This window comes from Saccopteryx bilineata, chromosome 8, assembly GCF_036850765.1.
Source record: "Saccopteryx bilineata isolate mSacBil1 chromosome 8, mSacBil1_pri_phased_curated, whole genome shotgun sequence".
Lineage (NCBI taxonomy): Eukaryota > Metazoa > Chordata > Mammalia > Chiroptera > Emballonuridae > Saccopteryx > Saccopteryx bilineata.
Window position 1 is genome coordinate 60,140,398 of NC_089497.1, and position 27,134 is coordinate 60,167,531.

Below are 27,134 nucleotides of genomic sequence, written 5' to 3' on the forward strand. Positions count from 1 at the left end.
TAATACAAGCCAAATTCTTTTTTGTTAACTATTTGACAAAATGTCAGCTCTTAGCAGAGTCATTTTATCTCCTACTCTTACTATAGTCCTGGGCACATAAAGGTTGTTCAATAAATGTTGAGTGAATGTATAAATGAATAAAAGAATGAGTTAATAGCAGAATAGTCTGTCTTTGATCTTATCTATTCTATTACTCATTCTTAGGACATATTAATCAGAGCTGCAAATGACTTCAAGCTAGCAGATTTAGGGAGTGTCTTAAATAACAAAATTAGACTTAAACACACACACACACACACACACACACACACACACACGAAATCATAGGTACATTTACTTTGCCCCCATAACCAGGTAAAATGTTTTCACCCAAAGTTGCTTGATAAATGTTAAATAAAATGTCATTTTATTATATTTTTCTCTTGTCTCCTCTTATTGATTCACTCTCAATTTCCCATAGATTTTATATATTAGAACAATAAATACTACAAGCAAATAATAGGAACCACCAAACTCCTTATAAAGTTATGGATTGCGAACTCTAATGGGGAATGTCTCAAAGCTGAAGTAATTCTTAGTTTTTGAAGATATTTAGTGTAAACATATATCTGAATGATCAAAGTTCTTGATGTTATTTATCTACTTAAAAAACTAAACACAAATTTATGGATATCAAAAACTCTTTCGAGTGAAAGAGCATGTGGGGAAATTCCTTTCTACAAAAGAATATATACTTCTTATTGCTAGGGGAAGAGCACAAGTCGCATGCTTTTATAGTTGAGTAATAAGCTGCTTGGCCTTGTTTTTAGCCAGTACATTCAGTTGGCAACAAGATAATGCACAACTGCACACTGCACTGTTTGCCCATTGCCCCAAGCAAAGTTGTTTTCCATCCCCATCCCCCCCACCTTTGCTCACCTCCACCTTCACCCCCTTTCCTTCTGGCTATCACCTCACTGTTGTCTGTGTCTATGTGTTATATATACATGTATATTATATATATATTTTTGCTTAATCCCTTAACTTTCTTTCATCTAGTTCCCCAACCCTTCTCCCCTCTGATAGCTGTCAGTCTGCTTCATGTGTCCAGGCCTTTGTTTCCATTTTGTCTGTCAGTTTATTTTGTTCAATAGATTTTACATTTAAGTGAGATCATATGGTACTTGTCTTTCTCTGACTGGCTTACTTCACTTAGCATTACGCTTTCCAGGTCCATCCATGCTGTCACACAAAGAAAAGTTTTTTATTTATTTATTTATTTATTTATTTATTTATATATGGCTGAGTAGCAGTCTATTGGGTAGATGTATCACAACTTTTTCATCCACTTATTTACGATGGGCAATAGAGCTCCATCTTTAAAGAAGGTTAGCACTTTACTGAATAATGCTTGGGACCTATCCTCAAATAAATAAGCCTTTTTTTATTTTCCCTTTTTTTCAGCAATCTGTAAAACTTCACCATCTAGTTGAGTCACATAATAGCATTACGGTCTCTGTGTGTAGGAGAAAAGGTAAGTCCCATTATTTTAGGTCTATGTATTGTTCATATGGAATCAGAAAAGGATTTAAATTTGTATTGCTAATGGTTCCTACTACTCTCTTTTCATCTCTTCCTTTGCATTTACTTAAAGAGATGAGAAACTGAAGATCTTTTTACCTTAATAAAACAACTTTACTGAAGTAAAGTTGACAGAGAACAAACTGAACATATTTAAAGCATACAATTTGAAATGTACACACCCATGAGACTGACACCTAGTTAACAATAATGACTATTCATTACTCCCCGATGTTGCCTCATATCTGTCTGTAATCTTTCCTCTCGACCTCTTTCTTAGCTCCATCCTCAGGCAGCCAGTTTGCATGTTTAGAATTTTATATGAGTGGTATTGTAACAATATTCGTTTTTTGTCTCTCATAACGTATTTTGGGTTACTTTTATTGGGATTAAAGTTTATAAATATTTTGGAATTTATCCACTTTATTAGGGATATAAATAGCTTATTTCTTTTCATTTCTTTTTTTTTTTTTGGAGAAAGAGAGAGAAGGGGAAGAGAGAGATGAGAAACATCAACTCAGAGTTGCTTCACTGTAGTTGTTTATTGATTACTTCTCAAATGTGCCTGGACTGGGGGTCTCAAGCTGGGCCAGTGACCCCTTGCTCAAGCCAGTGAGTGACTGTGGATCAAACCAGCAACCTTAGTCTTTAAGCCAGCAACCTTTGGCTCTAGCCAGTGACCTTGGTATCATGTTAATGATTTCATGCTTAAGCCGGCAACCTCACACTCAAATTGGCAAGCCCAGGCTCAAGCCCATGAGCTCATGCTCTAGCCCACACCCTTAGGGTTTCAAACCAGGTTCCTCAGCATCCTGGGCTGACGTTCAATCCACTGAGCCACCACCAGTCAGGCAACTCATTTCTTTTTATTGCTAAGTAGTGTTCTCTTGCGTGGATTTGTTTATACATTCACCTGTTGATGGTATTTGGGTTGTTTTTTAGTTTTTGGCTATTACAAATAATGCCACCATGAACATTTGAGTTCAAATCTTTGTATAAACATATACTTTCATTTCTCATGGGAAATACCTAACTGTAGAATGACTGGATCATGTGGTAGAAAAATGTATAACTTTTAATGAAAATGCTAAACTATTTTCCAGTGGCTGTGCCATTTTATACACCCACCAGCAATAACTGCGAGCTCCAGTTGCTCTACATTTTTGCTAACACCTGATATGTCAGTCTTTTTTAATCTTAGCCATTTTAACAGATATGTGGTTATGTCTCATTGTTTCACTTTGCATTTTCCTAATGACTTATGGCACTGAACATCTTTTCAAGTGCTTATTTGTTACTTCTATGTCTTCTTCAGTGAAGTGTCTGCTCAAATCTCTTGCTTATTAGATTATTAGTTTCTTATTAAATTTTAAGAGTTCTTTTTATATCCTGGATATTAGTCCTTTATCAAATATAATTTGAAAATATTTTTCAGTCTATAACATCTTTTCAATCTCTCCACAGTGTCTTTCAAAGGGCAGATGCTTTTCCTTTTGTTAAAATACAGTTTATCAATTTTTTCTTTTGTGGATTATGCTTTCTGTGTTGTGTCTAAGACATCTTTGTCTAACCCATCAAGATTTCCTGTGTTGCCTTCTAGAAGTTCTATAGTTTTAGGTTTTAAATTTAGGTCTATATTTTATTTTGAGGATTTTTTAAAAAATTGAAGCTCATTTTTTCAGACAGATATTCAAATGTTCCAATACTATTTGTTGAAAAGACTATTCTTTCTCTAATGAGTTGCTTTTGCAGCTTTGCCAAAAATCAGTTGCCTATAGATGAGTGCATCTATTTCTGACCTCATTTTACTCACTGATCTATTTGTCTACCTTTATACCAATTCTACACAATGTGGCTATATATGGTCTTGAAATAAAATAATGTTAGTCCTCCAGCTTTGTTATCTGTTTCAGAGTTGTTTTGGCAATGTTGGGCCCTTTGCATTTCCATATGACTTTTAGAATCAACCTATCAATTACTATGAAAAAAATGCTAAGATTTTAAAATTGAGATTGTGTTGAATCTATATAGATCAATTTGTGAAAAATCAACATATTAAGAAATTTGGGACTGTGATCCATGGACATGGTAAAAACCTCTATTTATTTAGGTTTTCCATAATTTTTCTTAGTAGTATTTTGCAGATTTATGTGTATGAGTTTTTCACATAATTTTTCAGCTTTATTTCTAAGTATTTTCTATTTTGATGCTATTGTAAATGACATTTTAAAATGTAAATGTCCAATTGTTCATTTCCTAATAGTTTCCTTATATGCAATGTGTTGATTACTAGTCTGCTGAATACTAAGGAGGGATCCTCTGCAGGTCTTTGTGGCCCTCACTCTGGGCCACTGTCTCCTCTCCAACACTCTGCTGTGAACCCAAGCCACCTTCATCCCCACAATCTATCGTCTCTGTACTGAACTGAGGGTGTCCTCTGAACACAATTGGAGTTTTCCCTCCTTCTGTGGGTACCTGGAAACTCTTTAAAGGCAATAAATTCAGCAATTTTAGGGCCCCTTTATTTGCTTTTCATGTCCTTTTGTTGCTTATGTTAAACGTCTAAAATCCATTGTTTCATAAATTTTGTATGGTTTTTGGTTGTTTCAGGTGAGATGATAAATATTGTTCTTTGTAATATCTTGGCTAGAAGTGAATCTTTGCCTTTTAAAAATGTCCTGGGTATCTTCTTGTCTTAATTCTTTATGATAAAATGTTTTGAACATATACAACAATAGAAAGATTATGATAATGGAATTCAATGTAACTATTATCCAGATTCAGTGATTATCAACTCATTAAATCTTTCTTCATCTGCTCTACTTCCTCTTTCACCAACTTTGGGTTTTTAAATTACCTTTGTTAATTATACTTTTGTCTCTACTTTTTTCATACCTAAAGTGCAGATTTTCAGTGACCGCAACAAACTACTTATTTGCTTTATCCTGTTATAAACAATAATCTCAGAATAATAAACCAACACGCCAAACAATAATACTATTCCTAAAAACAAAACAATAATTTTTCCTCACAGAGACAGAGAGAGGAACAGATAGGGACAGAGAGATGGGAAAAGAGAGAGATGAGAGGCATCAATTCTTTGTGCGGCTCCTTAGTCTTCTTAGTTGTTCATTGATTGCTTTCTCAGTTTTGCCTTGATGGGCGGGGGGCTATAGCAGAGCGAGTGATCCCTTGCTCAACTAGCAACCTTGGGCTTCAAGCCAGCGACCATGGGGTCATGCCTTTGATCCCACGCACAAGCCAGCAACCCCACGCTTGGGCTGGATGAGTCCATGCTCAAGCCAGCTACCTTGGGGTTTTGAACCTGCGTCCCCTGTGTCCCAGTCCAACTCTTTATCCACTGCACCACCGCCTGGTCAGGCCCAAAAATTATTTAACATTTTTTTAAGGTCTTCTTTTCCCTTGTTTGTGATATACCATTAACAAGGTACAGTGAAATACTTTTTTAAAAAATCATATTTTAAAGTCACTCAAAATATTCTGTCTGTGTATGGATATGCCAGCAACATGATAGGTTCCATCTCATTTGTTTTGCTTTAGACTTTAAGCGTTACCTCTTCAAACTTATTTTTGTATTATTCTGTGTAGGTATTGTAAAAAATATGCACATGGCTCTAAAGTTAAATTTGTAAAACAGAAGACAGGTGGCTCTAGTCTCTATCTTTTTTCTCTCTACTTTATGTAGTCATTCTTTCTATAGTTACAATGATTTGTTTTTGCTTTATTCTTAGATGTAAAAAATACAAACAAATTGGCCTTGGCCAGTTTGCTCAGTGGATAGAGCACTGGTTCTGTTTGTGGACATCCTGGGCTTGATCCCTGGTCAGGGCACACACAAGAAGCAACCATCTGCTTCCTCTCCTTCTCCCTCTTCTCTCTCTCTTCAGCTCTTGATTAGTTTGAGTGTTGGCCCTGGGCACTGAGAATGGCTTGGCTGATTTGAGCATTGGCCCCAGACGGGAGTTGCCGGGTTGATCCCAGTTGGAGCACATATGGGAGTCTGTCTCACTATCTCACCTCCTTTTACTTAAAAAAACAAAACAAAATATGTACAAACAAATTATATATAATATTTACAGCTATGTAATATATATACAGAGTAGGACATGTATTTATATTGCTGTCTTTTAGATAACAGGAGTGTAAGATACACACTTATATTTCTTGGTGTGTATGTTTTATATACTTACTATGTTTCCTAGAAAACCTTTCATAGAAAAGATATAAAGATATTTTTCATTCATTGTTTTAGCCACATAGTACTGTCTTGTGTGGAGGAATCATTGTTTACTCAATTAGTTCTCTACTGAAGATTTTTTTTCAGTCTGTTACTATTACAAATAAAGCTGTAATTTTTGTAAAGAGCTTTGTGCATATATGTCTTTTAGTACTTTCCTTTTTGTCTTTTTATACCTTTGCCAAGTCTTTCTTTGGTATAGATTTTGAGAAGTAAAATTGCTAAGTTAAAGAATAAATGCATTTGCACTTTTAAAAGATAGATATTGCCGAATTTCTTTTTTAAGACTTCGTACCAGTTTCCATTTGCACCAGAAATGTGTGAAAGTGCCTGTTTCCTCACAACCTTGTCAACAGAATATGCTGGCAAACTTCTAGATTTTTCTAGTCAGATAGGTTAGCAATGTTATCTCATATATATATTTCTCTCTCTCTTTCTAAATAATTTTAAAGTTATGGAGTTGTTATTCAAATCGCTTTTTTCCTGAATCATTTGAGAATAAGTGGCTGACATGTGGCATGTGGCTCTATAATTCCCCATACTTTTGGGTTTACTTCTTTTTTTTTTTTTTTACAGAAACAGAGAGAGAGACAGGGACAGACAGACAGGAAGGGAGAGAGATGAGAAGCATCAATGCTTCATTGCAGCTCCTTAGTTGTTCATTGATTACTTTCTCATATGTGCTTGACTGGGGGGCTACAGCAGAGTGAGTTACCCTTGTTCAAGCCAGAGACCTTGGGCTCAAGTCAGCAACCTTGAGCTTCAAGCCAGCGACCTCTGGGCTCAAGCCAGAGACCATGGGATCATGTCTATGATCCCACGTTCAAGCCAGTGACCCTGTGCTCAAGCTGGTGAGCCCTCGTTCAAGCTTGTGACCTTGGGATTTCGAACTTGGGTCCTCCGTGTCCCAGTCCAATGCTCTTCTGTGCCACCACCTGGTCAGGCTACTGTTTACTTCTTAAAGTTAAGGACATTCTTCTATATAAATGACAGTGCAAACATTAATATCAGGAAGTAAATATTGATATATTAATACCAACAAATGTCCAGACCCATTCAAATTGTACCAGTTTTCTCAACCATGTTCTTTATAGGAACGAACTCAGGACTAGACAATAATGTTGTTTGCAATGGCTCTTGAATGTTCTTCAATCTTTCCTTGACTTTCATGATTTTGACTGTTTGATCTGGTTATTTCATAGAATGTCCCTCAATTTGGATTTTTTGATGTTCCCTCATAGTTAAATCCAGGGTATGCATATTTTAGCTGGACTATCCCAGAAGCTATGCTGAGCTCTCACTGCTTCCTCTCATGTGGTACATAATTTAAACCTGTCCTATTACTGGTAATATTAACTTAGATTACTTAATTAAATGGTGTCTGCCAGGTGTCTCTATTGTAAATTTACTTTTTTTCTCTTTGTAATTAGTAGTTATTTTGTTAAAAGGTATTTGGAGACTATATCAATATTTTACCCACTAGCTTTGATATCCATTGATGGTTCTTATGTAGATTAATTATTGCTTTGATAGTTGCTAAATGGTGATTTTTCTAATTCTATCTTTTCTCCTACATTAATGGATTGCTGTTTACACTTATATTACTTGTCTATTTGTCTATTGAAAACCATCAGTGTATACTATTATCTTTATTCTGTGGAGACCACAGAGTTTATTCTAGTTTTATTTTTATCTATATTGGTAACTTCCTTTCTTCAGTGAGAAAGCTGGCTCCCATTATTAGCCTCTTTATATCTAATTATTGTATCATTCTCTTCTTGATGTAACTTATCCTCCATCACTGTTGCTGCTCCCTCCCCTACTCCCCTGTAGACACCTTTTTCACCCCCCTCAGACTCCAAGATCTGGCACCAGGCCAATGCCACTTTGGAGGCCTTTTCTTCCCTCCTTGGGCTCTGCCACCTTGCCCTTCAGGTTCCAACACCCACAGCAAGCTGCCACCTCCCTCCCCACCTCACCCAGCCCTCTGTATGGGTGCTTATCTTCCTTAACCCCTTACTACTTTGGGACTGAATAACAAAGCAAAGACATAAAGGAAGGCAGGAAAGCAGGAAAGAAAGAAGAAATTTTCATTTTCCTTATTATAAGAAAAATGAGAATCTTTAAAAACATTTAACATGCCCCATGCAATTTGTGTGTGTGTATTTGTGACTGTTAAAGTCTATCAATTTTGCTATACAGTCATTTGCTATATGTTTCTCTTTTTTTTAGAAACTATATATTAGGAATATTGATCTTTGTCTATAATTTCAAACATGTTTTCTGAATTTGTAATTAGTTTTCTCTTTATTTATTTTTGTCACACAAAGTTTTTTTATTTTATGTTATTGAATGTATTGTTTTTTTTCCCCCTTAATTGCCTCTGGATTTTGAATCAATGTTAAGGAATATCCTTTTCAGGTGCTCTGTTTGGTTTTTCATTGAGTCTTAATTTAGGGAGATGTTGAACTGTTTTTCCGTGGAGAAAAAAAAAACTGACTTGAGTCTGTCTTCTCATACTTTTAGCTGGAATTGAAGAGCTGGAATCTCGTTTCCTGGTCCCTGGAGATCTATTAATTTTGACCGGGAACAAAATGCAAATGCCATGTGATGCTGTTCTGATTGACGGCACCTGTGTGGTGAATGAAGGCATGCTGACAGGTGTGGTTCTACCTCAACTCCTCAGCTCTCTCAGGCTCTTCCTCTACCTGAATGGCAATGGCAAAGTATGGGGCTGCTGTGGGCCCATCCTACTCCCACAAACCTCATTAACAGCATTGCCCTGAATATACCGGAGAGTTCAATCCAAAGTTGCTTTCTGCATACTGTTTGATACAGTTATCACTTTCTGAGTCCTTCTTGAACAAAGGGTTGTTAAAACCGTGTCATTTTACCTTAACACATTGTAGAGATCATTACATCTTTCTGAATTATTTGTGGTTTTTATGCTTACTCTTTTTATATAAAATTTGTCTTCAGATAAACTTGGAGGGTTTAAAAACATTGAACATTTAAAAACATCGTGAAATCCACAGAGTAAGTTCAACCTCTTCTTAGCGTGGCTTGAAAATGTTGAAAAATTTCATGATGAAGGATTTGGCAAATCTGGATATTTTGGACTAACCGTATTTCATTTTTAAATAGCACGCTGGAGCTGGGAGGGACCTTCAAAGTCTTTGCATCTCATTGATATGACCTCTGAAACTGAGGTCCAGGGAGAAGTAATTTGCTCAAGGTCATAGTTCTTTGAGCTTTTTCTCATATATGCATTTATTAAGATGGTGTGCCCATATTTCTGTAAGATAAAGAAGAATGCTAAAGTCTTTCAGAGATAAAATGAGAGGCTGCAAATACATAGTGATCTATTGTGGTTCCCACTGAAGTTCAAATCAAGTCCGTTTCTCTTGGGCAGATCAGAAAGGTATGAAATGAGAACAAAGATACACCTCTTGCCCATGCGAATTCACCAGAACAAACAGAAAAAGCAAAGAAAACACAGCAGGTCTGGTTCCTTTCTCTAAGGAATCCGTAGATTTACAACTGTCCCTTAGTGCTCGGACTTGTGCAATGCCAAGTACCGTATTCCTAATGAAGGTGGCCCTAGTACCTTATCTAGAACGTGTGCCTGACTTCATACTGCCCACTCTGCAAAGGCCGGTGCAAGGCTTCACAAGCTTTGTTCTCAGAGGCCGTTGCTACTTTCACTACTTCATTTACCATCTGTATTTGCACTTCTGTTCACTGCAGTGCACCCCTACCCTTGTGCTGGTTAAAGTAGCTAATGGATCGACTGCCAAATCCAATGGATTCTTTACATTTCTCTTTGTATTGACCTCTCTGCTGTTATTGGCTATTCTCGCTGTCTCTTTCTTCTAAAAACTCTCTTTTCCCTAACTTTCCAAGACAATATAATCTTTCCAAATTCTTCTATCATCAACCACATGGTCCAGCATCCTGTGTTGTTCCCTGTCCTCCATCTCTTTGGTTGTTGCTGCATCCTCGTCCTTTCTCTTTTTACCCTTCCTATACTTGGTCCCTGAGTGATCTTTTCATTGTCTTCATTAGCATCTCTAAAGTGATGACCTCTGACTAATTATCTGGTCAAACCTCTCCCCTGAGCTCCAGACCCAGATAAATTTCTAACTGGCTACAAGGCATCTCAGCATGACCGTGCCACAGTCATCTCTAACTTATGGGGACCAAAAGGCAAGTCTCTCTTCCTCCTCTAGTCCGTGTGGTGATGACTCCTGGCATGCTCCGGTCATCTCCCAAGTCAGAAACCAGGAAGCCACTTCAAATTCCTCTCTTCCTCTAAACTGCCAGTATAAAACTCTCCCCAAGTTTTGTGACTTCTTATTTCCTTGTTTCTCAAATCCGGCACTTCCATTCTGAAAACTCCCAATGCCAACTGCCATACTTTAAACCTCATCTTCTCCATTGGGGAACTCTTGTGATTATTTTCACCAACTTAATGCCCAGCCTCCAGCCCCACTGGACTTTAATTCATTCCCTGTGCTACAAACCGAGTGGAACGTTTTACACGTAATTATGATATACTTTCCTAAATAAAAAAGTTAAACATCTCCTCATTCCCTTTCTGCCACTGATGCCGAAGGGAAAACACTGAAACGTGTGCTTAGGGCCCTGCAAGTTTTGGTTCCTTCGTAGATCTCATGGCCTTTTATCCCCAACACCCTACCTTCTAGACTGCACAATTTACTATTCCCTGCATGGTTATTTCTAGCCTATTTCAGCATCCATATTTTACATACATATTTACAGTACTCATGGTATTTATAATATGGCATTATATTTATTGTTTTACGTGTGTTGGTCCCTCTCTGGATCTCTTTTTAAAAAGCACTATGTTTCTCCTTGTATTCCCAATATCAGGGTTGTCCTGCCACACAGTAAGGTCACAGCTAACATCTGTTATAGGACGAGCGAGTGTATGCATGATTTAAATGAATGAAGACATCGCACTTTACCAAATGCATTGCTTGTTTTTGTAGGAGAAAGTATTCCGGTCACTAAAACTCCATTACCCAGGATTGACAGCTCTATGCCCTGGAAAACGCAGAGTGATGCGGATTACAAACGACATGTCCTCTTCTGTGGGACAGAGGTCATCCAGGCCAAGGGAGCTTGCTCCGGGGCCGTGAGAGCGGTGGTTCTGCAGACTGGTTAGTTAGCATCTCTTCCTTTCATTTTGTTATTTTAATAAAGTATTTTTGTTCAGTTTGTCTAGTGTCTATTTAAAAATGTGTACTAAATATAGTAAATATTTTTTTTTGCATTTTTCTGAAGCTGGAAACAGGGAGAGACAGTCAGACAGACTCCCACATGCGCCCGACCGGGATCCACCCGGCACGCCCACCAGGGGCGAAGCTCTGCCCACCAGGGGGCGATGCTCTGCCCATCCTGGGCATCGCCATGTTGCGACCAGAGCCACTCTAGCGCCTGAGGCAGAGGCCACAGAGCCATCCCCAGCGCCCGGGCCATCTTTGCTCCAATGGAGCCTTAGCTGCGGGAGGGGAAGAGATAGAGAGGAAAGCGTGGCGGAGGGGTGGAGAAGCAAATGGGCACTTCTCCTATGTGCCCTGGCCGGGAATCAAACCCGGGTCCTCCGCACGCTAGGCCGACGCTCTACCACTGAGCCAACCGGCCAGGGCTAAATATAGTAAATATTAAATCTATATATTTTAAATATGAATTGAACTGTGGCACATGCTTTTTAAAAGTAATACTGATGACAGTAATTACTATTTGTGTGCCTTATAGTTTGTACAGACATATCCTACTTGCAGAACAAAAAACAAAGATGCCTACTGTCCCTCCTTTGTACATGAGTAGTCTGGGACCCACACAATTCAAGTGAACTTTAACAAATCATACAGCCGGCTACTGGCAGAGCTGGACCACAAACTCAGGTCTTCCACCTTCAAATTCCACGTTCTTTTTAGGTAGGACTAAATACTGAAAAGTTGATATTGAAAAGTGTTAGAAATTGAATCCACAGTATTTATTGGGCCATTTAGTTTAAATTCAAGTAACTTCTCTCTGTGTGTGTATGTGTGTGCACACGGGTATGCACACATGCTCATAAGTTCTTTCATTAAAAGGATGCTACACTTGTAAAAGCTAGCTCAGCTCCTCAATATAGTGCTTTCCTGCCTCTGGGGTGCATTGAAATGGAAAATACAGGGAAGGAAGACCGGAGTAATAGGCTCTGAATTAGATAAGATATTTCCATTCTAGCACTTAGGTATTTTTCCAATTATCCTTTCATTGCATTTGGAGTTAAACACTGTTTAAATGTCTCTAGAGAAAACAAAGGCAATGTTGAGGTTTAGAAGTGCAGTCATTATCTGTAGGATTTGTCATCCTGAGAGGGTGTGTTTACCTCTTCAGGATTCAACACTGCAAAGGGAGACCTTGTGAGATCCATTCTGTATCCCAAGCCAATGAATTTTAAGCTCTACAGGGATGCCATCAGGTTCCTCCTATGCCTCGTAGGGACCGCCACCATTGGAATGATCTATACATTGTGTGTCTTTGTGCTCAGTGGGGTAAGCTGCTTTTATTCTTTTACTACACGCTCATATATATCCACCCATGTCTGTCTTATACTCTACATGTTGACCTTAATCTCAGGTGTGGTTTATAAACTTAGGAAACAAAGCCAAACACTGAAACTGACCTATAAGTTCCCAGCTCTCTATTATAAACAATTGATCATCAAAGTTCATAATAACAATTAGACCTAATGGGATAAAGTATTTTGTTTATTGATATATCAACATGCTTGTACATGATTTCCTTACATTATTTTCAATCTGAGAATACAGTTATTCCAACAATGTAGTAGGTTGTAACTACAAAATTAGGAATTTTACTTAAAACCCCAATACTCAATGTTGGTGAGGGTACGTGGCAACTTGGTCTGTGGTTCTCTGCTGGTAGCATGTGAGTCATTACAAGCCTTTTCAATGTATTTTGGCAAAATGTCTTGAGAGCCAACACGCATTCAAACTCTTTGACCCATATTTGACCTGCTCACATTATTTCTAGAAATTTGACCTAAAGAAGTAAATAAAATGAAGATAAAAGTTGTAGGGACAAAGCTGTTCATGACTGATTCGTCTGTAATGGTGACTGAGTGGCGTGTCTTCCAGGAACGTCCTGAGGAGGTGGTGAAGAAAGCCCTGGATGTCATCACCATTGCAGTCCCTCCTGCTCTACCTGCTGCCCTGACCACAGGCATTATCTATGCCCAGAGGAGGCTAAGGAAGAGAGACATCTTTTGCATCAGTCCCCAGAGGATCAATGTCTGTGGGCAATTAAACCTTATCTGCTTTGACAAGGTATGTATGTTTCATCCTCATTCCCATCCTCATGTTTTTATCATAATTGTCATCATGTTTAGTTTTTTTTATACTCTTATGAGTCAGGAAACATGATGTGGGTATCTGACTTTACTTTATCTGTGGCTGGTTGTATGACCTAATAAAGACACACCTCTTGAGCTCTCAGATTCTAGGGTTTAGAGAAAAAACAGTAGGTACCGCATTAATGAATCATTTAGGAAGCTTCCGGCTCCAATAGTCTATGAAACACAATTAATTAAAGTTGTATTCTGTCTCTATATCATCAGAAACCTCCGAGAACAAAATTTAAATCTTTTACTCTGGTCACTACTGTATTCCTAATATTTAAGAGTATTGCCTGGCATACTCAGTGCTCAATAAATATTTATTGAATGAATGCATGAACAAATAAATGAATGCATGAAAAAAGGAAGACTTTATTTAGCTGTGCCTTATTATGAGACTTGGTTCCAATAAAGCTCCCATCAAATCCTTACTATATTTTTCCCATCTGCAATATATTCCTTAAAGTTATTCTTGGTTATATAGCAGTTACTCCCAGCCAGCCTCTTACACTACCTTCTCTGGAAGTTATTCTTCTAGCCTGTGTATACATATGCTGGGGAAAAGGTGGGAGCTGGGAAAGGCTACGATAGAAATGAAGGATGGTTTTGTGCCTGGGTCTTAATTTATGAAGATGACTGAGAGATGACAGGGAAAGGTCAATGGCATGGAAAGAAAGGTTTCATGTTACTCACAGTCCCCCTAGAAAGAAGAGCCATAGCTCACCACGCAAGGCAACAGGAAAAATGTCAGGTTTTGGTCAGGAAGCAAAGCAGGAGTGAGGGGAATGCTAGGTCATAGCCTTTATTAGAGTTTTGCAGAAAGCACAAGCCAAGGCAGCGTAAAAAACTGACAATTGACTAGTTTGAATGATTTTGGTGGGCTTTGGGCAACAGAGATGGTCCTTAGTTGTCTGGTACCTGGCCCTGGGATGGGTAAGGAAGAGGTTTGGCAACCCATTGGTTAGTTTGCATATCAAAGGCATGCTCTTGCATAAGTCCCTAGTTATTTCTAGAAATTGCCAGCCCCAAAGAGGCAGTCTCTCTCCAGTTAGAAAGGTTTCCTAAGATGTCAAAACATTACAATATAGAAAAATTTAGAATATATACAATACAAAGGCATTGTAGGCAGGTGAATGTGGGCAAAAGCATAGAGTAAGGAGAGCAACAGTGTGTGGTTTTGACCAGAGCAGGACATTAGTAATGGGAGAGAGTGTTTATAGACGTTGAATGTTTAGTGAAGAAATTTTTACACAGTCTTTAGGCAGTGGGAAGCCATTGAAAGTTTTTACTTTTTATTGTTGCCTTTCCTTTCCTTTTTTTTTTTGTTTTTTTTTTGTATTTTTCTGAAGTCAGAAAAGGAGAGGCAGTCAGACAAACTCCCGCATGCGCCTGACTGGGATCCACCTGGCATGCCCACCAGGGGGCGTTGCTCTGTTGCAACCAGAGCCATTCTAGCACCTGAGGCAGAGGCCATGGAGCCATCCTCAGTGCCCGGGCCAACTTTGCTCCAATGGAGCCTTGGCTACAGGAGGGGAAGAGAGAGACAGAGAGGAAGGAGAGGGGGAGGGGTGGAGAAGCAGATGGGCGCTTCTCCTGTGTGCCCTGACCAGGAATCAAACCCGGGACTCCTGCACGCCAGGCTAACGCTCTACCACTGAGCCAACTGGCCAGGGCTTCTTTCCTTTTTTTTATTGTGGTAAAATAGACATAATATAAAACTTACCATTTTAACTTTTTTAAGTGGCTTTAAGTGCATTCAAATTGTTATGCAACCATCACCACCACCCATCTCTAGAAATTTATTCACCTTCTCAAATATAAAAATCTGTACCCACTAAACAGTACATTGAAGGTTTTTTATAGAAGAAAATTAATGAGGTCAGAGCTGTATCATGTAATTGTTGGACTGTCAAGCAATCTACCAGGAACAGAGGTTAACTTGGCTCTTGCCATGATTTCGGTATTATTTTGTGATCAAACGCACAAAGAAATAGGGTGGGAGAGATCATTGTAATAAGAATTTGAATTTAAAATAAATAATTATGAAGAATTATTATTATTATCAGCTATTACTCTATGCCAGACATTAAATGAAGCACTTTATTGGTATTATCTCATTTTATCTTCATAACCACCCTATATGATTATAACCAGGTTACACGTTAGGGCTCTGACGTTTAGAGGGATTCAATAATTCCTCCCGATCACAAAGCTGGTATTTTAACCCAGATAAGCTCTTCATCATTGCACTGCACTCACAGAAATAGCAATTAGCACCTTTTAACCAAATATATGTCAAATAACAAAACATTTCTTTAGAACAATAAAATATTTTTCTCCCATTACTTATTTCTGATGGCAAACTTTTAACTACTGCTATGAAAACTGGGACTCATGCATTTTATAGCTCTTACAGGCTTACGATGAACTTTCCCATTCATTTAGTCTGTCCTTAGAACTTTAAAACAAGCCTCTGAAATGTGTAAGGCAAATATGGTTTTCTTCCTTTTACTGCTAAAGTACAAAGAGAGTAAGTGCTAGCTTGTCATAAAACTGGTATGAACTCATTAGACTTCCCCCAGGAGACAAGGTGCTCACCTTACTGTGTTCTTTCTTGAAATGATGATCTTGATAAACTTTTGTGGCGTATGTTTTCCTATTAAAACACACCTGATTAGCCCTGGCCAGTTGGCTCAGCAGTAGAGTGTCGGCCTGGCCTGTGTATGTTCTGGATTATATTCCTGGTCAGAACACAGGGGAGAAGTGACCATCTGCTTCTCCACCCCTCCCTTCTTTCTCCATCTCTCTCCTCCCCTCCTGCAGTCGTTGCTTGATTGGAGCAACTTAACCCCAAGTGCTAAGGATGGCTTCATGACCTCGCCATCCTTGGTTAAAATAGCTTGGTTGCAGAGCAATAGAGCAAGGGCCCCAGATGGGCAGAGCATTGCCCCATAGGGGGCTTGCTGGGTGGATTCTGGTCTGGGCACATGCCAGAGTCTGTCTCTCTGCCCCCTACCCTGCTTTTCACTTAAATAAAAAACAAAACAAAACAAAACCTGAATGGTCTTTACAATGGGGAGCTAGATCTTCAGAGTAAGCTGAGTGCTTGTTTTTTTGTTTTTTTTGTTTGTTTGTTTAGACTGGCACCTTAACAAGGGATGGCTTGGATCTCTGGGGAGTCGTGCCCTGTGATAAGAATGGGTGAGTACCATTGACGAAAAAACATCCAAACCTGTAGAGAATTTTTATAAGAGTTTACCTGAGCCAAACACACAATTGATTTTGTGTTCTCCAGAAAGGGGTTACTTCAAAGGCTTATTTCAAAGGTACATTAACCTAGATGCACAAAGACAATGGACAGGGTTTGCTTAAGGCAAAGGTAAACCTTTTACTAAAGAAGTTACAGGCCTGGGGCAGGACTACCCACCCCAACCTGCCCAGTTAGGAATTTATGATCAGATCACCTCACCTGTGAGGTTACATTCCACGGTATCCTTTTATCGTCCACAGTACCTTGGACTAAGCGCTGTGGTTTCTCTTTTCCCAGAACTCGGTGTTTTCTTATGAAAACTAATAATAGAGACATTTTAGCTTTGGCTTTGGTGAGCAGTGCAGCTTCATTTAACTTGGCCTTTAAATACTTTGCACTAAAATATATCTCTTACCCCCACCCCAGACCCTGTCACATGCCACACACACACACCCAGGAGATGAAGAAGTTTGGACACTGTAGTCAAATCTTCGCTAAAATATAATTTGCAGGCAACCTATTGGTCAGGGGCCTGAAGTTGGCTCAGTGTACCTAATTTGGACAATACCAGGATACTCTCCTTCAGGAAGGTAAAGTTTCTTCTACAAACTGAAGCCTTTTTCTGAGCTAGGAGGAAGGACACCACATTCATTCATGTGCACTGAGTTTCAGTAAGAGGAACATCTGGGGAGCTGTAGCCAGTGTACTCATTTTCCTTGGTATTCTAGTTCTGAGAACTCCACATTTTGGCAGCTTTCAGCTGCCCCTGGTGAAGACTGCATGTCCTTTCCTGATGCCCTCTGGTGGGCATGCCTGGCTTTACTTCTCTGCCTGCTCTTATCTCCACTACAAACTCCAGTGTGGTGGGAATAGGGAACATTTGACATTTATGTTTTGTTTTTTTTAAATGAAGGTATTTCTCATTTACAAACTAAATCACAAAGCATTTTATTCTTAAAAGGCCCACAGCAGTTCCTCTGCATTATGCAGATGACATACAATTTTTCCACAAAATATTTTCATTACAGCTGTCTAATACATGCATATTAAAACATGCATATAAAATATTTATGAACAAGTCTATTTCCTGGGTTAAAGAAATTAACATTGGTACTTCTAACCACTTTGGTCTACAGAAGAAGCCTTTTATATGTATAAATGTTCTAATGTTCTTTTCATTTTCCTTCAAAGATAGATTTGGATATATACCTGGTATCCTTATTCATTAGTAATTTTATTTTTCAGCTTCTACAAAAAGTGTATGTATTTACTAAAATATGTGAGTATCTTGAGAGCAGTATTTTTCTTTTTTTCTTTTCATTTTTCCGAAGCTGGAAACGGGGACGAAGTCAGACAGACTCCCGCATGTGCCCGACTGGGATCCACCCAGCATGCCCACCAGGGGCGATGCTTTGCCCCTCTGGGCCTCGCTCTGTTGTGTCCAGAGCCACTCTAGCACCTGAGGCAGAAGCCACAGAGCCATCCCCAGTGCCCGGGCTATCTTTGCTCCAATAGAGCCTCACTGCGGGAGGGGAAGAGAGAGACAGAGAGGAAGGAGAGGGGGAGAGGTGGAGAAGCAAATGGGCGCCTCTCCTGTGTGCCCTGGCCGGGAATCGAACCCGGGACTCCTGCACGCTGGGCCAACGCTCTACTGCTGAGCCAACCGGCCAGGGCCGAGAGCAGTATTTTTATTATTTACATTTGTGTCCCTAATGCTGTGGCACCATACCAGGCACACACAGTAGAGGCACAGTACATGTTTGTTCTTCTAAAATTAATTGTGTTCCATGGTTTGAATGCAATTCTACTTACTGAATTTACAACAAACTTATTTCTAAATGTAACTTGTCAAATTTAAATAAAAATGTGATATATTTATACAATTGAGGTTATTGATTAATAAGCTTCTTCTTCTTCTTCTTCTTCTTCTTTTGAGAGAGAGAGACAGATAGACAGGAAGAGAGAGAAATGAGAAGCATCACTCATAGTTGTGGCATTCATTTTTAGTCGTTCATTGATTGCTTCTCATAGGTACCTTGATGGGGGGGCGGGGGAACACTCCAGCTGAGCCAGTGACCTCTTATCAATCCAACAACCTTGGGCTCAAACCAGCGACCTGAGGCTGAAGCTGATGAGCCTGTGCTAAAACCATGAGCCCACACTCAAGTAGGTGACTTTGATGTTTTGAACCTGGGTCCTCACCTGGGACCTCAGCGTCCCATCCCAGGTTGACCACTATTCACTGTCCCACCACCAGTCAGGCAGGTCCGTTACTCTTTATTCCTGCCTTCCTTTAAATAGATGAACATTGGTTTCAAGACTGAAATGTCAACCTAAGAAACTTCCGAACCTGTAAGAATTTTTTAGTTTATTTGAGCCAAACTGTTGACAATTGCAGGGAAGAAACGAATTGAGAAAATGTTCCAGAAAATGGCAGGGTTTTTTTGTTTTTTTTTTGTTTTTTTTTGTATTTTTCTGAAGTTAGAAACAAGTAGGCAATCAGACAGACTCCCGCATGCACCGAACCAGGATCCACCTGGCACGCCCACCAGGGGGCGATGCTCTGCCCATCTGGGGTGTTGCTCTGTTACAACCAGAGCCATTCTAGCGCCTGAGGCAGAAGCCATAGAGCCATCCTCAGCGACCGGGCCAACTTTGCTCCAATGGAGCCTTGGCTGCGGGAGGGGAAGAGAGAGACAGAGAAGAAGGAGAAGGGGAAGGGTGGAGAAGCAGATGGGTGCTTCTCCTGTGTGCCCTGGCCGGAAATCGAACCTGGAACTCCTGCATGCCAGGCCGACGACGCTCTACCACTGAGCCAACCGGCCAGGGCCAGAAAATGGCAGTTTTACCATTAATTTTATACAAAAGAAGCAAAAAGAAAGACATAAGGGGGGGAGGTTACATGAAATTGATTGGTAATTGATTAGCAAGGGGAAAAAAACAAAGAGGGGGTAATCTTTTGAATTAGATACAAAGTAAAAATGTATATACTGAAACTTCTTTTACATAAGCAGGTATAAAATAGTTAACAGTTAATTAACATGGTAATAACAATGAGGGGGTTTATTGGTTCCTGGTCTGGTGGGATGCCTGTTCTGAGTGGGGCAGGAAAAGAAGATGACCCCTACATTTCAAAGGCATGTTATCAAGTATGTTATTGTAGATGCAAAAGACAAAAAACAGGCTTGATTAAGGTAAGCATTGACCTTTGTTAGACAAAAATACCTGAGCAGGCTGTGGCGCAATGGATAGAACATCAGACTGGGATGTGGAAAACTAAGGTTTGAAACCCCGAGGTCGCCAGCTTGAGCGTAGGCTCATCTGGTTTGAGCAAAGCTCACCAGCTTGAGCCCAAGGTCACTGGCTTGAGCAAGGGGTCTCTCAGTTGGCTGTAGCCCCACGGTCAGGGTACATATGAGAGAGCAATTAATGAACAACTAAGGTGCCACAACGAAGAATTGATGCTTCTCATATCTCTCCTTTCCTGTCTGTTTGTCCCTCTCTGTCCCTCTCTCTGTCTCTGTCACCAAAAATATTTTAAAAAGAGAGAGAAAAATACCTCCCTAGGACATGACTACCCACTATGAGCTGCTTTTGGTTAGAAAGTTTTAATTTCAGACCACCCTGTGTGGTTACTCTGGGTCCCTGAGTCTGCAAGGCCACCATGCCAGCCTCCCTTGAGCTTCTCGGGTTCAGCATGTGGCTCCTGTTTGTCCACAAAAAGAACAACTAAAAACATTTTTTTAATCACCAAATTTAATTCATGACATGAGAGAAAGCACATTTAATTCTAGGTAAGAAGCTAGAACCTGACTTATAAACTATTAAATATATTCTCAGAAAAACTGAGCTCTAGTAATTCTTACTTTTCCCAAAAAGGGTTTTCCCGGTGTGTCAGATACTTCAAGAACCATTGGAACACTACCTGAGCTTGAAAAATCACAAGCATTCAAGTAAAAATGCAGAGATCGGGATGACAGAGAGCTCTATTTCTCCGTTGTGTAAACTGGAGTCTGGCCCAATTTTTAGGAACTCAGAATCACAAATTCAGAATTACATACTGATGACAGCGTGCATGCCATCTTAAAAACAGGTTCCTTTCTTACCCGATCTGTATTTACTTTTCAGTGTGAGCTTAAGCTTCTGTGTTAATCACATAGCTGGTGGTGTCCTTTTTTTTACATGTTTATTAAAATATCAAGGGCCAGTTGTAAACCACTAAGATAAATTAATCCTTTGATATGTAATAATAGATATGATCAGCAGGGTCAGTAATCAGCTGAGAGGTTTTGAACTCGTAGAGAAGCCTAAATGAGGAAGTCAGGAAGAATACAGCTGAATTATGAGTTAACACTGTGTTCTTTCAAGACCAAAAGGCTCAAGCAGCCTAAAGCAGCATTTAAAGAAACGCAGTGTCCATATCATCAGAAATAATAGTCTGATCCTGGAGACCACATTTTAAGGCAAAATGGGACAAGTGAAAACCTTTTCAAGAAAGAACTAGGAAGATGAGTGGTGTAGTCTTTTCAGATTTTTAGTACCTACTCATTCATTTATTCACCCATACATTTGCTGACTGTCTAATGTTGGCCACACATCAAATATGTTGGAGAGATACAGACAACATAGTGTGGCCCTGAGGATGAATGAGGGGGCACACATGCACACAGAAAGCCACCACGTGATTGCGGCTGTGTGTCTCACAGCCGTGGACATGAAGTGGTCTGGTAGCTGGAGTGGGAATGGATGTGCTTACAATTAAAGGTGATATTTCTAGTTCCTTCCATACCTCTGGAATTAAGTCCATGCCAGAGAAAGGAAAAGAGAGAAGAAAGAGCTTGAAAGAAACTCAAAGATCTTTTTCATACTCACTGAACTCATACAAGGATGATGCTGAAGGACGCGCTATTAACTTGGGGGGACTGGAGAATGGGTATGTAATGTAACAAAGCACAGCAAATTATGTATACTTTTAAAAAGTCACCTACAGAGGCTGCATTCTGACCGGGAGAAATACAAACTGAAGCCCTCGCCCTTTCCCCCATTAGCTTCCAGGAGGTCCACAGCTTCGCCTCGGGCAGGGCTTTGCCGTGGGGCCCGCTGGCTGCGGCCATGGCCAGCTGCCACTCTCTGATCCTTCTGGACGAGACCATCCAGGGAGACCCTCTGGACCTGAAAATGTTTGAAGCTACCAACTGGGTAAGCCTTTGGTCTGCAGAGAATCTGAGAAGTTTCTTCACTGCCAGAGTCACACAGGTTTTATCACTGGTATTTAATACTCACGAAATGTGAGGTCTCCATATGGAGCCCTGAAGTAGTGAGAGGCGAACCGTCCCGAGCCTGCCTTCCTCCTCTGCACCTTGTTACTCCATGGTAGGCTTGTTGTGAACAAATGGAATGAGGCCTTTAAAAAATTCCCGGTATCGTACCTGGCACATATTACAGGCTTGATCACGTCAAAGCACTTATAGTTATTATATAATTGTTATCCAAATTTTCAGATTATAGTTTGATCAATGTCTGGTATTAGTTTTCTAGAATATGGGGATTAAGAAACATCACGTCCCCCGTGCTTAGGATAACTCATTGTTACCAGGAGTGTTAGTCCTTTTAGTAGTGTATTGATTTTTGTTTGTAAGTCTGGAAACAATAAAAAGGAAAACATGAGAGCTTTCACTGAGACTTTAAAGTGGATTGAAGAGCAAGTGACATTCTTCAGGAAGAGGAATCTGGCTCTCCCACTTCTAGTTTGGGCTCTGCTCTAACTGACCCCTTGATCCTGTGAAGTCATCTCTCTTGTTGGGGCTTGGCTCCCATGACCTTAAAATGAGGAAATTGAAGTAGGCCAGCAAGTACTCTCAAAGAAAGAAACAAAGAAGCTTGGAATCTTTCTTAACAGGAAACCTTATTCAGAAGCACCTAATACAAAACAAACAGAGTTGCTCTGGTTGAAATGGGGAGTAAGGGTAAAGCTTAGGGAACACACATCCCGCCTACTCAGCCACGAGCCCCCGTCGACTCCTGCAGCCAGGTGCAGCTCTGCGCCCCACTCTACACACACGAGCCCCAATGAAGGGTCCTTTCCAACTCTAGTGCCACATGGTTCTGTAGCCGTCTGATAGGGCTATGCCAATCTTTATCCTTCCTGGGTTACTGTTTCTGTATCTTTAAGGAGGGATTACAATCCCCCCTCTGAGACTTTTTCAGCTACTCAATGAGATGATTACAAAGCATTTTGGCATCTTTGGTAAAAGTTCTTTTGACTATAATTTAGGGTCATTATTACAGAAATTACTGAGTGTTTACTACACATCAACCAGTTCATCCCAGCCCCTGCCATGTAGCACCCTGAGGACCACCAGTCCAAATTAGACAGAGAGGGAGGAGCAGGACAGCTGGGAGTTCCAGGGAAGGAAATACAGTCAGGTGCTTGCCTCACACACAGGAAGTCTGGCTATTCATGCTCACTATTCTCAAGTCAAGCTCTTCAGAAATAGAGAGTGGGCCCTTTACAGAGCACACTCCAAAAGACAAAGCAGGATAAATTGCATGAATAATTCAGAGAGATCTGCCCTTCAAGTTTTGCAGCATTTTCAATGCATTATCTTTTTTTTTTTTTTCCCTGTGGCAAAACAAGTCTGGTTCACCTCCATCTAGCCAAGGGAGGAGACCAGAGAATAGACAGAGGTGGTCTGGGGACTCTCCCAAGGGGAGGGTTTCAGTGTAGTATCAGTAGATGAACAAGAAATAAATCTCTACAACAAAAACATTCCATTTGTGGAATAGGAAGTGGCTATATCTGGGGACAGTGTCCACATCAAGGGAGTGCCGGCACACGCCATGGTGGTTAAACCCTGCACGACAGCCAGCCAGGTAAGCCTCGTCCGCCACCCGCTCTGCAGCACCGACCTCAGGGGTAAAATCCTGTCAGGCCCACAATTTTTAAAAGTAATAGATGTGTTTTCTCTCAACATGAGAAAATTGTTGAGAACTTGTTTCCTTTATTTGTTTAAAAAAAATGATCGAGGGGAGACTAGTTAATTCCCAATGTGCAGAAGCCGTGCCGGTGTGTCCCTCTTCATTCCCCGGCCCCAACCAGGTCCCAGTGGAAGGCATCGCAATCCTGCACCAGTTCCCGTTCTCATCAGCACTGCAGAGGATGACAGTCATTGTCCAGGAGGTGGGGGGTGACTGGCTGGCATTCATGAAAGGTGCGCCAGAGAAGGTGGCCAGCTTTTGCCGACCTGAGACAGGTGTGTGAACAGACTTGTGTGACAGCTGGCTTCTCAGCACTTGGTCTGTGCATCTAAACGCCTACTATCTCTGCCAGTAAGATGACTCATTTACACCCCCAACTGAATACCTAAATCAAGAGTATCTTTCTCACTTCCTGTATTTCCCATCTTGGTGGATGATACTACCAGTGCCGCCCTCCTCCCAGTTTAACCCAGTTCTTTCCAGATGTGTCCCTCTCCCTCTGTGTGCCTATCTTGGCAACTGCTACTCCAAGGCCTTGTCAAGCCATCAGCTCAGGCCCTCATCTTCCTTCCACTGGATCACTTCAGTACTTGGTGAATGATCCCCTGCTCCCAGTCACCCTACCCTGATTCACGTTTTCTATTCTGTCTAGATTGGTTTTTCCATCACATATGTAACTATATTGTCAGTTTCCACTTTTTTTGTTAGGGTTGCTTCCTATAGGCTCCAGGAAAATCTCAAACTCCTTGAAGATTTTATAGAAGGCTTTCATGATCTGACTCCTCTTAAACTTTCCAGATAGGCCTTACCACACCTATCCTCACATTCTGTGCTTTTCTGGAGCTGAACCTGCTATTCAAGACTGGCTTTGTCATCTGTCCATTCCCGAGCACATGGCGCTCCCTCAGCCAAAATGCCCTTTCCTTCCTTCTTCTAACTGCTTCCTCTCAGTCCAAGACATGTTTCTCTAAGTGCCTCCACAGCATAGCACACTGCAATTGCTGGGTCATAGCCATGATCACATTTGACTGTATTGTCAGTCTACTGTTTGCTTCCTTACTAGACATCCTGGGAGTGGGGCATATAGTTTAACCTCTGCAGAGGCAATGCTTGGCACATAGTAGACGGTCAATAAATGTTTGTTGGTTAATCTTAAGAGAAAAAAAAAGAATTATATACTTTTCTCATTTTTTTAAGTGCTTCCTTCTCATTTCAGCCTCACTGAATACCAAGAGGTCAATCCTGACAATGCAGTTGTATTTAGGGCATGTTCTTACTAATTAATGTGTACTTTTTTAGAGGTATGGTCCTTCTTTTTTTTTTTTTTTTGTAAGTATTGGATCTGTTTGTAAAGAATTTCTGCACCAGTAACAACTGAGTAAATACTGCCTACTAATCTTGTGTTATTTTTTGAACAGTACCAACTAGCTTTGTTAGTGAACTGCAGAGTTACACAACACAGGGCTTCCGGGTCATAGCACTGGCCTACAGGAAGCTGGACACGGACCACCACACCATTGCCTTGACAAGGTAAATGTGAAGGATTGTCATGAAGCAGGATGATTTGGTGGGCAGATGCACCAGACTGGACAGTGGACCAGCAACATAGGTTGCTGGATTTGTTTGAATATGATGTCTTTCAGCTTAGTTAACAGGAATATGATCATCCCTACCTTGTCTAAATCACAAAGCTGATGTGAACACTGGCTAGGAAAATTTGTGGGAAATAGCTGTGTACACTGTGAAAAATGATATGCTTGTACAACTTTGTGAAAACAGACGTATGACTATAAGCAATGTTTCGTAGTGCGAAATTATGACCATACCCCCATTTTGACTGAATACAAGTACATGTACTGTATTTCCCCATGTATAAGAAGCACCCTTTTTGGAAAAGTTTGGGGGCAAAAAAGTGAGTGCGTCTGATACAATAGCTGTAGATTTTTTTACTTGCATTTCCCACTTTTTCTTGCTTGTTTTTGCGCTCATTGTTGAAGACAGTGATTCGTCATCAGACACAGATGAGGACAAGCTAATGGATGGGAGTGTTGACAGTCATGAGGAGTTGTATAAATTTTATGATGAATAAAACTTGAGTTCAATAACTTTATGTAATACATTTTTTTTTTCAAATTTCGGGCCCTAAAATTAAGGTGCGTCTTATATTGGGGAAATATGGTAGCTAATTTTTTTAAATTATAGTTGGTGAATTAGTTGGAGGTTAGAAAAGATAACATTTGTCTGAAAGATTCTTGATAAGAAATACACAACTTGATGGGAAAAAAATATATCTTGGAATGAGATAAACTAAGTAGAAAAACAAGAAAAGCTTCAGAGTGGCCATTGTAGAGAAAGTCTTGCTATGAGTAGAACAAAATAAGGATCCTCAGAAGAAGTGAACAGGGGCTATTGGTTCAATTTTATTTGTTGTTTTATTTTCCACTGTTTTAAGCTATCATGTTTGTTTCACCTTCAATGCCATGTCCAGTAGTCAGTGCCAGCCATTATTGATAACACTGCTGTGGGGATAAACAAAGCTTATTTTGTTACTTAGGATTTAAAATTTGGGAGGTCTAATATATTTGTGTTCAACCTTGTCACACTCAACAACTCTGTCTTGCTATAACTATATTTTGTAGCACTTTCTTTTATGTACTAACATAAAATTTATATAATCTGCACAGTCTTTGTAAAATTAAATATGATGTCATCCTATACAGTAAAAATAAAAGCAAAAAATACAATGTCTTACAAAAGTAATAGGTAGCTCAATGAATGTCCAGCCGATTCCACTAAAACAAAATGAAGCAATACGTTACTGGCACCTGAGTGTAGAACCATTAGGGCCACATAGCCAGGAGTGCAGACTGGTCCAGGGGTGGCCGCTGAAGTCTCGGATGGCACTAGTGGTCTTGCTGTCAGGAAGGTGGCTGCGAAATGGTGTAAAACTCTCGGGGAAACTCTAAATAAAACAGTACAATCTCCTTTCAACTCACATAGTACTTATATTCCAGAAAAATTCAGTAGAATATTAAAAATGTGCACAAATTCTTTGTGCTTATAGGTAAGACAGAATTAAGGGGTGTAGAAACAATTTTAGATATTTCTAAACATAATATGACTGTATTATCTATACTATAATATATACATATATTAACAGTATAGGCTATACTCAGGAAAGTAGAAAACTGTTTAGTGTCCATGAATGTCCTCTAAAATAGCCAAGGGGCATGTGGGATGCGAAGTAATTTTTCACTGTGCATTGGTCATTGCAGAAAATCTTGCATAAATGTCTAAAAGGTTTCCACACTGTCCTCTAGAGGCAGTAGCACCCCTGCTGAGAATCACAGATGTGTCCCAACCCTGTCACTCTGTGAATGGATGGTGAGGTCCCGAAGCAGAAGTGGCTCCTCTAATAAAGTCATTGAGTATTAAGTTTCTGGGCATATTGAGTCACTGGGCCACTCTCCTTGGGGAGAGTGACCCTTTTAAAGGGTCTATTGCAGGGGTCCCCAAACTATGGCCCGTGGGCCGCATGCGGTCCCCTGAGGACATTTATCCGGCCCCCACCGCACTTCCAGAAGAGGCACCTCTTTCATTGGTGGTCAGTGAGAGGAGCATAGTTCCCATTGAAATACTGGTCAGTTTGCTGATTT

General features: G+C 40.2%; 1 protein-coding gene across 2 annotated transcripts in view; it reads left to right on the plus strand.

Moving 5' to 3' along the window:
• ATP13A4 (ATPase 13A4) overlaps positions 1–27,134 on the plus strand; it is a 141,237-nt gene that overhangs the window by 69,596 nt on the left and 44,507 nt on the right. For both annotated transcript variants that reach the window (XM_066241702.1, XM_066241703.1), the window contains 10 exons: positions 1,444–1,513; positions 8,345–8,479; positions 10,831–11,001; positions 12,230–12,387; positions 12,994–13,182; positions 16,390–16,451; positions 21,549–21,699; positions 23,287–23,373; positions 23,600–23,753; positions 24,897–25,008. In XM_066241702.1, coding sequence (XP_066097799.1) covers positions 1,444–1,513; positions 8,345–8,479; positions 10,831–11,001; positions 12,230–12,387; positions 12,994–13,182; positions 16,390–16,451; positions 21,549–21,699; positions 23,287–23,373; positions 23,600–23,753; positions 24,897–25,008 — 1,289 coding nt within the window. The remainder of the gene's footprint in view (positions 1–1,443; positions 1,514–8,344; positions 8,480–10,830; positions 11,002–12,229; positions 12,388–12,993; positions 13,183–16,389; positions 16,452–21,548; positions 21,700–23,286; positions 23,374–23,599; positions 23,754–24,896; positions 25,009–27,134) is intronic.